A 12,185-nucleotide genomic window follows, 5' to 3' on the forward strand; every position below is an offset into this window, starting at 1 on the left:
TCTATCTCTAATCGTTTTCGAGTTGACACTTGTCAAACTTCAGGGGGTGGTATCACCCCTTAAATTCGAGTTACTGCAGCTAAAAAAACGTACATATATATTATTTTTGGCTATTTCACGAGCCTACAAAGTTTCATCCAAATCAAAGACGAAAGAATCAAGATTGCTTTGTTTACAAGATATTTGATTTTTTAAATTATGAATGTTTATTTATATTGTCTGGTTCAAATAATATAACAATCTTAAATTTAAGGCACGAAAATATCAAATATTTCTACCTCCTTCCAAAATGGAGTAATTTGAACATAAAATACGTTAAAGAATCTTCCAAGAACTGTATAAGTGTCTGAAAATAATCATTTTTTTAATATTTGATTCAAATAATGCCCAGATCTGGTACAAGTAATTTAGGTGACTATAAACTGTAGAATAGTATCTTATATGTCACAGTATATTGTGCAAAACTGTTCGTTAAACGCAAGCAAGAGCGGTGCATTATGCATACGATTAGTACGAAAGCATTTATAAGTGTTTCTCCTGGCAATACTAGCGTACGCATTGAAGCTGATAGTTTTCATTGTTTACTACGATATCACAGTAAACGTAATAATGAGAAACGTATAATGTGATAAACCATATCCAAGTAACGAGGCAATACTATAATATGTAAGTTTAATGCTTTAAATACCGAAACACTTAAAATTAAGTTAAAGTTTCCAAGGTACAATTGCATTAACGTAAAAAATGACACACGATATTGATACAAATCACGAAATGCTGGCAGAGTGAATGGTATGAACCAAAGTAAATTATCAGTTTGTGCAATTATCATACAAATATTATACTAGAATGAGACATATTCAGCTGCTTCTAATTACTTCCTCGATTGTAACTCGTTTCTACAATGATTACCTTTTAAATTTAGATTTAATTTGAATCTGAACATTCACATTAATTTATTTAATCGATCTTGAACTCTTTATAAAATTATTGTGTAAGACTTCTCGTATAACAAATTCAAAAAATTGATTTTCCATTTTCTCGTTAAAACTAAGGAATTAAAACTTGAATATCAATTTATAAAAATAACGAAGTTACAGAATATTTTGTGAGTCCTGTTAAAACGTAAAAAGAGAAGTAGGTGTATGCTGAAACTTCATTAAAAACGTAAAAATAATTAACTGATTAATTTGTTATATATTTCTCCGGAAACTGAACCTAAATTATGAATTTCAATTTTTATTTATAATACTTTTCTATCTTTCATTTTCTTTACTTTAAAAATAGGTTGAATATTTTAAGGGCTGATCAAAATTCTATGTTAATTAATAAATAATGAGGGAAAAGTCGATATAAAAAAGATTGTTTTCTGTGATTTAAGAATGTTTTGTTGTATTCCCAAAAATGTTCGATCCAAATTAACAATAGTTTTTTCAAAGAAAATTTATAATATAGGGACAACTTGCCTTCTGTATTATTTAAGAAACAAAAAGTGAAGTGAAATGGTAGGGATAATCTTTCATTATGAGTAATTTTTTAAAAGTCTCGAGTGTTCAAGTAATATCGAATTTAAATTTAATTTGTACCAAACATACAAGGAATTAACAATTGTTATTTGAATCCATCATGATAATCTTTTAATTAAAGTTACATATTTACCTTGTAATACTTATTGAGTTTTACTTTAATTTTAACGATTATAATAGTTAAGAAAAGTCTAAAATCTTCCTAAAACGTAGTGAATAATGTGTCCACGGTTTCAGAAAGATAGTATCACGATATATTCAGTCCGTATCGAATATATTAAATATGCAGTAGACAAAATTTACGCATTGAACTCGAAATGAATTACCGTCGGATAACGTTATTACATTGTTTCATGGTGATATGCATCCACATAATACACGTAAAATTGTAAATAATATTGTGCAAATAACGCGCAATGCATTACATATTTAAATTATTTATCTCGAAGTTAATTACTTTATATTTTAAATCGATTTAAGCGAAACGAAACAGTTGATCGAAGAAGCAATAAATACCGAAATAACTGTCATATCATTATTCGAAAACTGTTTTTCTTCAAAACGACATTGGACATACCTAACTGAAACGCAATTGCACATTATATAATTGCAACTGCAATAGTTAATTATAAAGTGCCATAATTGAACGTAAAGAAAATTCCAATTACGTCCAGTGGGATCAAAAAAGTAATCTGCCATATAAAATATCACATAGCACAGTCGATGAGGTAAGAAAAGAATCAATTATTCTATGTATGTAAGTAATTCCAGTGTATATGTTGCATACCTTACCGTTAAATCATTTTAATCAATCGATATTTTAAATTTCCTTTAGGAGGACTTAATGATCGTGTACAGTGTCGATTAAATCAAATGCTTCGTAAAAGTAATCTCTGACAATCTGTAATCATTGTTTGGAACTACGTGTTGAAGATTTAATAAAAAGTTAATCTTAAACAGGTTTAGTCAACAATTACTCTGCAATGATACCTATTAAACGATTACCTGTACGAAATCTGAGAATTTTCATCTCAATTCCGCGTAATCAATTTAATGAATTTCTATTTAACACTGTTTATCACAAAGCATCTAACGAATTGTAATAATACATGAAACATTTACTAAATGCATCGATGTATGATTATTGGCTACATTTAAAAATTATTACAACACAAACAAGCACATTATTATTAAATATCGTTGTAAGATCGAGATGATTTGTATCAAATTCATGTTAATTCGAGCATGGCAAAGAAAGAGTACTAGATTCAAACAATTTTTAGCAACCAATGAGATAGAACAAAATGGAATTTAAGCCTTGAAAACCTCGTATGAACTATATGTACGAAAATCGTGTCAGATTTGGTTACAATGTGAACCACTTGGCTAGGAATTCTGCAATTAACATTTTTCAAGTATTCTTAATGGTGACTAGCATTTTTATTTCGAAAGTTATGATTATTTGTACTAATTCTAAGTTAATAATGATAAAAGAAATTAATTATTTAATACTAATAATCGTAATAATATTAATACCATTAAAATAAATATTAATGATAATTCTTAAAATTTTTTATAATCGTATATATCATTTAAAGCAGCATACATAAGGGGTGTTTGAAAAGTTCGAAGCCTCCATAACAGAGTTGTGCAAATTTTATTCACCAATATTAGATTTGTAAAGACATCTGTAAATTAAAATATTTATAAACGAATGCTTTAAACTGATATTCAGGCGAGCAAAGCCCCTAAATCTAGTTCTAGAATGAATCTAAAAATTTTATTCGTTAATCGTGAATAAAATTTGCCCAATCCATAAGTATGTTTCTTATTTCTTGACCTACTTATTTTTCAGTATTATCTCTCTTTATAATCCGAATGGTCAAGATCACATTTTCGTTCTATGAAAATGTATGTCCAATTACGACTTTTTTAATTTAAGACATAATTAGAACGACGCACCATTTCTTTTGTTACTTTACTTTGTTAGGTTCTCTTTGAGTTTTCATTTACGAGATAAGCACAATTTCTTTTTCAACATACACGCAGTTTTGCCATTTTAATTAATTCGTTAACTTTCATCTCATTTGCGAAGACATCCGTAAATTAGATATTTTTTACTCCTCCATCTGCTTATTTTTAAATTTCATCTCTCTTTATAATACGAATTGTCAAAATCACTTTCTCGATCTATGAAAATGTTCTTTTTCTTGTTTTACCTTGGTACTAGGTCCTCTTTGAGATTTAATTCCCGAGATAAGCACAATTCTACGCAGTTTTGCCATTTTAATTCACTCGTATGCATATTACTCTCGCTCTTCGCATAATGCGTCGTTCAAATTTAAACGAATATCATTCTATTCTTTCCCCGAAATACGTTTAATAACATTATAATACTGACACTCTCACGTTTTACAATTCTTCAATTCTCTTTTTCGATTTTCCCCAGCATAATTTCAAAATAGTCAAATATTTGCAATGTCATCGAATATCCGGACGACATTTCAGGCGCCGTTTCTATGGAAGTTTGCGAACTTTTCAAAAACCTCTCGTACATATTTCACGCTATCGTTTTACCAGAAACTCGTAAAAGTCAGCAACTTACGGAGCAGCAAACGTTTGATCAACACGGTTGCAAATTAAATTTCCCAGCCAAGCAGTTAAGAACGAAGCAGAAACGGAAAATTGATCGCGAACGCTAGAAGGGAAATATTAGAGATCCAGCTCGATCGGCAGGCAGCGTATCAAAGCGGAAACATACCGAAAGTCGGGGGAAAGTTGGAATCCACTTCCGGGTAGAAGAGGACTCTCCGGGAACTGATCCAGCCCCTCGTTGACGCTGTTACTGGGACTTGGTATCGCGTCGGTCTGCAAGCCGCCATTTCTTAACGCCTCGATCTTCTTTCGCACGCGACAGCGTCGTTTCTCCAATTTTCCAGGCTCCATGGTCATTGCCCTGTGCAATACCATTGCAACGGAATTCATAACATCTCATCAACAGTGAATTTTTACAAAAATATACAGGGTGTTCGGCCAACCCTAGGAAAAATTTTAATGAAAGATTCTAGACGCCAAAATAAGACGAAAATCAAGAATACCAATTTGTTGATCGAGCCTTCGTTAAGAAGTTATTAACTAAACTATTGTTAAAAATTATTAATAAAATTTACAGTATTCTTTATTATAAATACAGTTAATTACTATTTTAAAGTTTACGAATCTACATTTATTAAGATTTTTGTTAATGTTGAGGTTTGCTATGTATTCTAATAACACTTCTGTTGCCTTTTGCATAATCATTTAGCACTCAACTATCATTTTTGTTCTATATTACTCCGTACCCAATCGTTTCTTAAGAGATTCAATAAAATCTCATGCAGTATTACTGCACAAACATCAGTATTAGTACAAATTTAGAAACTTATTTATATTTTCAATAAACAATTTTTTTCTCGAATGTGCGTAGGATTTTGAGGGTATGTGTAATGACCAAAAATGATTGCAATTAAACCCCCTAGCTAAAAATAATTTTTTTAGAACGATTTGAAATTTTTTAATTTCGCCTACAAAATTTCAGCACCTAATCGATTTTTTTTCTCGAAAGTAGATAGGAATTCGAGAGTATATGTATTCACCAAAAATAATTGCAATTGACCCCCGTAACTGAAAGTAATTTTCTTAGAACGATTTGAAATTTTTTAATTTCGCTGAAAAATTTCAGCACCTACTCGAATTTTTTTCTCGAAAGTGCGTAGGATTTTAGGGGTATGTCCATTCACCAAAAATGATTGTAATTGTCCCCCGCAGCTAAAAATAATTTTTCCATGAATTGATTTGAAATTTTTTAATATAATTTTGTTAATAACTTTTTAACGAAGCCTCAATCAACAAATTGATATTCCCGATTTTCGTCTTATGTTGGCCTTTAGAATCTTCTATTAAAGTTTTTCCCAGGCGTGATCGAACACCCTGTATATAATCTCTTGGATAACCGATCGACAAAAAGAAAACAAAATCGAGATTAAAGAGTCGGAATCAATCCTTATTCTGCGATAACAAAAACGTGAAGGCGTGTTTTGGACAATTAGCAAGATCTATCGGTCGCAACATTGTCAAAAATTGTTGGGAAATTTGAAAACATCCATGATTCGAATCTAGAGCAAGTAAGTATTTGAGAAGCTGTATAAATCATTGCCAGAAAGACCGATTGCAATTATTAAATATAAAATAGATGCTACAAAATAATATGCTTCGAATACAATTAATTACTTGCTTCGCAAGAAATATTAACGCTACCTTTACTTTCATGAAAATTTTACCCATCTGTTTAACATTCTTTTCTATTTCAATTTTTTTTTAGTTATTCAACCAGTTTTTCCAGCTTTGAAAGGCGATTTCCCTCTCGAAACATGAATCTCCGTTAAAAAAAATGCGTATCGAATATTTTTGACAATTTTCTCGGTATCGAAGCTTCATAAAAATCGGTGGGTACAGTTGGGTAATCTGACTAGTTATAAATCGTTTACGATTTTTAAGAATAAATAAATAAATCGAATCTACGAATAATTCCTATCTTACTTTAACTATTTCTTATATTTTTGCATGTTAAGTGCATTCTATAGAAAAATTTTCTATAAATGCATAAATATCCGCAGTCCGTTTATTATTATGTCATGTAACCTAATGAAGGATTATAAGCAATGCTCTAAAGTGCATAAATACAGAGGTACATGAACACAATAATTACCTCAGAAAGATACGAGTTATACATAATTGACAATTCATAGGAAGTGCTTTGAATAACGTACAATCTTTAGCTTAGACAGCTTTCGATCAGTTATCCGGGAAAAATTCGATCAGTTATCCGGGAGATAGCACACCTTCGTAGCCAACTTACCTTCGACGAGACGACTTGCCAGGCTTCGCGTCGCGATTGATCATCCACCAAGAGCTCTTTCCGGTTCCTTCGTTTTGGACCCTCATGAATTTCGTGTGCAACGATAGGTTGTGCCTTATGGAGTTCTGTGAACAGAAAAAATATATCGATTAACCTAAATTCAGCATGCCGTGCGAATACACAAACTCTTTAATGATTCGGACACACGTTTGACATTGGTTCATTTTTTGTAATCATCAAAGTGGACGATTTTTAAAACACATATTTCATGTTATTAATGCTTCCAAGTGTGTACTCATTATGATTAGTGAGCAATGATAATTACGATGGTATTTCTAATCGTCGTTTCTAGTCGATTATGGTTTCAATAAAAGAGAATAGTTATTGTTACAAAGGCTCTCGTTATCTCGAATACTATTGTTAATATTGCCATTATTTATGTTATTCTTGTACTAGAATCGAATGTTAAAAAATATTTGTTGCAATGCATATAGATCCCAATTTCGTGTAAATATTTAATGTCAAAAAAGGGTAAAGAAGGGTGGAGATTTTTATTATAGAATGTTTCCAGCGATCGTTTAGTTTGCTTAACAATATACAAGGTTGGTTTTTATACAGTGTTAGAAATCATTGCCTTCAAATTTAAAAAAATCATATATAAATTCGATTTAGAAAAGGATTACAATAAAGACGATTGTAACAAGAACTTCGCTTATTTAAATACAATTTTACATCTTTTACTTAAAAAGATGCCAATAGTGCATAGTATTATTTAATATGAAATAATTATCAAAGTATAATTTGCATCAACATTGATCACTATGAGTATTCAAAGCTTCAGTATTCATTTATTGACAAATTCTCTAAAAAGTTTGACATAATTATACCCTTTATTGTACACAAATTATTCTATTGCTAATAAACTATAGTAACACAACATTATGAAACTATATAAATAGCATAGAAGTGATTGCTAGTGTTTATTAACGATGAAAGCTTAAACAAGTCATTTCCGTTTAACTGAATCATGAAAAAAAACGTATTGTAGCATTTTTTTCATTTCAAATTCGATTATGTATATATCCAAACAGTAGATATTAAACTACTCGTTCATATAAAAAACGATAATAACAGTTACAATTCGATACATCTAAATATGCAACCATCGTTTACAAAGAATTACATTTAAACTAAAGAAAGAAAATTAAAAGCTGTGCAGGTTTGTTCCAATGAAACTAATTTATTTACAAACTTAAATTATATACCCCCATACTGCAGTTTATGATTAAAAAAACAGAATTGAAACGAAAATTAAACATCAAGAATTTATAGTAGTAGAATTTGTGAATTTGTAAACTTTAATATCGTGATCGTTATTTATTGATTACGATTTGTTACAGTTGTTTCGAGAGTGATACCAAATTTAACACTTCTCTAACCGATTGGGGAGGTCTTCTTTTTGTGTTTTTATTAAATGATACTAAATGAAAGTTAATTTTAGAAGGATATACATAATTAAAGTCACTCATCTTGATAGTCTTATGTGAATTCTTTTGGTCCCTTTCACGATCAAATACAATTCGTACGATTCCCTTGTTTGAGGAAAATAAAAGGAATTTAATCAAGAAAAAATTGTTTTTAGTAACATTGATAAAATTATACACAAGCCAGTCCTGTTTAACTATTGAAATGTTAATGAATTAGTACTTTTATAACCATCAAATTATAATGTAAAATTTCAAGAAACGTCCACTTTGAATAGTTTTACAGAGACACGATGAGTATTATTTACAAATTTCATGTTGTTAATCCACGTATTATAGAAATTATATTTTAAGTTATCGGGTGCAATTTACGAAAAGTACACGGTTGGCAAACTGTTAAGATCGAAAAGTCAATAGACTTGTAATTAATCCTGAATTTGTTTATCTTAGAATACACACATAAGCCATTTGTTCAATTAGAACTAGACTGCGAATCTTTATGCAAATTCATATTTTTATTAATAGAATTAATGAAATGGAAGCTTCCTAGAGGGTTGTCTCAACCCCTAAATATAATAATTCGTATCTTCAAATATTTCTTATATTTATGCATATTAAGTACATTCTTTAGTTTTTTGAAAATTTCTCATAAGTGCATAAATATCCACTGTCTACTAATAACAAATTCAAAATAGGAGACTTTCTAAATAGAATTTGTGACTATCTATTTTGTGAAACCTTAGAAATAGTATTTCATATCGTTTATTAGTAATTATTCCACAAAGTATTATTTACCAGTCGTGTCGTTTAGTCAACTGTATACAAAAAATTAAAACATATAAACTACTAACTTAGAACATATAAAAAGAATATCTGCAGTCTATTAATAACAAATTCAAAATAGAAGACTTTCTAAATAGAATTTGTGACTACCCATTTTATGAAACCTTAGAAATAGTATTTCATATCGTTTATTAGTAATTATTCCACAAAGTATTATTTACCAGTCGTGTCGTTTAGTCAACTGTATACAAAAAATTAAAACATATAAACTACTAACTTAGAACGTATAAAAGGAACTTTGTTTCTATTAGGATCGTACGGTCCTCGAAAGTTCTAAACGTCAACGTGCATTTCCCTAAAATCTTTCCGCTTTCGTTGCAACTGTATAATTTCAATTTCGCTGAAATTTACGATTCCTGGACACAAGTATATTCCACGGTGTCTCGCCGCTATCGATATTTCGATTCCAGTTTCTTTTACTATCTTACGTTCTCGCGTAACACGAGCGGCTGAAATCTACACGGACGATTGCATTGTCAGAGTCGTTTTCTACCATGTACAAAATCGATTCGAAGAGTGAGTCATGAGAGATACGTTTTATTGTGTTCCCGTAGACAGAGACGTTTCTCCTGGCCTGTTCATTAGGCAAATTGAATCGACTACGGCGCTTGGGTCCTTCCTCCCAAAAATTTCGGAAAGCTTCTACCCTAATATGAAAGTATCGTCGAGAAGCGATAACAATTTCCTTTCGTCTTCGTCCCGTAGCGCTGGAGCTGAGCTGGAACGAGGGCTTTTACGTAAAGAGCGCACAATACCGCGGCAAATAAAAATTACTTTTTCAAAATTGATGCTTCGTGCCGCGCGAGATGACGTCCATTTGCAACGACTGTATCGCGGCCCTCTCCCCCCCCCAAGAACTTTCCAAATTGCAGAAATCTGCTTCTACTAGCGTCGTTCCGTAGCTTTTATTCGAGGTTTCACTATTCGCGAGCCGCGCGGTACTCCAAGTAAATTTGAAACGCTGCGCGCGAACCTTTCGCGAAAAAATTAATATATTTTCGTCGCGACGTTCAAGACACCAAGCTATGTTCTGCGACTCAATTTTTATAATTAACGTGTACGTTTGAAAAACCTTTCTATTCTGTGATTTACTTGATTTACTTGATTTACGTGATTCGCTTTTCAACCTACAATTATAGTGTTTGTGTTTTCTATGCTATTTAGGAATTATTTCCATATACATTATACATTATAATTTAAGTAAATGTATACAGGGTGTTCGTTTTAATGGGGCATTCTAGAGGCCAAAACAAGACGAACATCAAGAATAAGAATTTCTTGATTGAGGTTTCGTTAAAAAGTTATTAAAAAATTAAATTAGAAAATTTCAAATTATTCTGGAAAAATTATTTTTGGTTGCGGGGATCAATTACAATCACTTTTTATGAATAGACATACCCCCAAAATAATACGCACTTTCAAGAAAAAAATTCGAGAAAGTGCTGAAATTTTTCGGTGAAATTAAAAAATTTCAAATCGTTCTACAAAAATTATTTTTGGTTGCAGGGGTCAATTACAATCATTTTTTGTCATTACATATACCCCCAAAATTCTATGCATTTTCGAGAAAAAAATTCACTACTGAAAATATAATGTCTGACCATAACTGTCTGTTACCCTAAAAGTTGAAAAGTTTCAAATCATTCTGGAAAAATTATTTTTAGTTGCGGGAGTCGATTACAATCATTTTTAGTGAATAGACATACCTTCGTAATCATAACTATTTTCGAGAAAAAAATTCCTTACCGAAAATATAATTTCAGGCCGGAAATGCTTCCTCGAAATTTCATGCAAATGTTTAAAATATCATAACTCCTGAACGGATTGGTCAATTTTAACGTTCAAAAAGCCAAACGCCGCGTATTTTAGTGTAGAATATGTAGCAATTATGAAAATATTCGAAAAGTTGTTCCTTGACCCCGTAATATTAGAAAAACCCCATAAAAATGGTCCAATTTTCAAACAGCCATAACTCCTACAATTGTGAATATATTTCAATAAAACTTTTTTCTGAAGTAGAGCTCATGGGTACCTACGAAAAAGTATTAGACAACTTTTCTGTAGAATGTCAAACAAAATTACTAAACATCGAAAACGAATTTTTAAGAAAAATCGACAGGGGGTAGGGTGCTAAAATTTTTCGACGAAAAAAAAAATCTCAAATCATTCTGAAAAAATTATTTTTAGTTGTGGAGGTCAATTACAATCATTTTTGGTGAATACACATACCCATGAAATCCTACGCACTTTCGAGAAAAAAATTCGTTGGATGGACAAATTTTATTAATACTTTTGTTAATAACTTTTTAACGAAACCTCAATCAATAAATTAGTATTCTTGATTTTCGTCTTATTTTGACCTGTAGAATCTCCCATTAAAATTTTTCCCTGGGGTGATCGAACACCCTGTATATGTACTGACAAAATACTAGAAGCATAGAAACTAGTAAGAGTTACTATTAAAATTATAATATTCCAAAATGACTAATTTTATTTACACATATTCATCTTCATTCCTGTATTTTTGGTTTATATACAACGATCTTTGAATTTAAAAATAACTAAAAATTGGATGAGATCGACTACATACTATTTGTAATTCTATCTCAATAATAAAAACCTTTATATCTTCAAAGGAATTTATTAAAATGATTTAAAATTAGTTATTAACACTATAATAAATTATGGAACATTGTACACAAATTCATCTTCATTCCTGTATTTTTGATTTATATACAAAGATCTTTGAATTTAAAAATAATTAAAAATTGGATGAGATCGACTACATACTATTTGTAATTTTATCTCAATAATAAGAACCTTTATATCTTCAAAGGAATTTATTAAAATGATTTAAAATTAGTTATTAACACTATAATAAATTATAGAATATTACACACAAATTCATCTTCATTCCTGTAATTTTGGCTAATATACAACGATCTTTGAATTTAAAAATAATTAAAAATTACACAAGATCGACTACATACTAACCATTTACAGTTTAACTAATGCCTCGATACCAAAGAATAAATAACGAAATGTTAGAGAAAATTAGTAGTGACTATTGTGTACTTTCAAAAAGTACAGACGTAATTAAAAACAAGTAAAATGTCAAATTTGTTTGTATCCATATAATTTATGTACTAGATCCGTTTTATTGTCGTTGCTTGAATTGTTTATCATTTAAAAAAATTTGCAACGATCGAAACACATGATAATCTGATGGTGCAAAGTTGGGAGATCATAGTAAATCGTTAATTACTTCCCAACCCAAATGTTGTCATGGTAGAAAGCAATCTCTCTTCTGTTAACGAGCGTGGGCATTTCATTCTTAAGCACAGTGCTTAACTTGATCAATTGCTAACAATACCGTTCAGAATTTATGGTTTTATCTTCTTTTAACAGTTTATGTCAAATCTGGAATTTTCTATT

The 12,185-nt window shown here is 30.4% G+C and overlaps 1 protein-coding gene across 1 annotated transcript in view; it reads right to left on the reverse strand.

Annotated features, from left to right (window-relative positions):
• The window catches only part of Foxo (forkhead box, sub-group O), a 391,681-nt gene that overhangs the window by 132,281 nt on the left and 247,215 nt on the right, over nt 1-12,185 (reverse strand). The window contains exons 2-3 of the mRNA XM_076777199.1: nt 6,424-6,548; nt 4,288-4,482 (exon numbers count right to left, since the gene is read on the reverse strand). Coding sequence (XP_076633314.1) covers nt 4,288-4,482; nt 6,424-6,548 — 320 coding nt within the window. The remainder of the gene's footprint in view (nt 1-4,287; nt 4,483-6,423; nt 6,549-12,185) is intronic.

This window comes from Colletes latitarsis, chromosome 11 (assembly GCF_051014445.1).
Source record: "Colletes latitarsis isolate SP2378_abdomen chromosome 11, iyColLati1, whole genome shotgun sequence".
NCBI classification, from domain to species: Eukaryota; Metazoa; Arthropoda; class Insecta; order Hymenoptera; family Colletidae; genus Colletes; species Colletes latitarsis.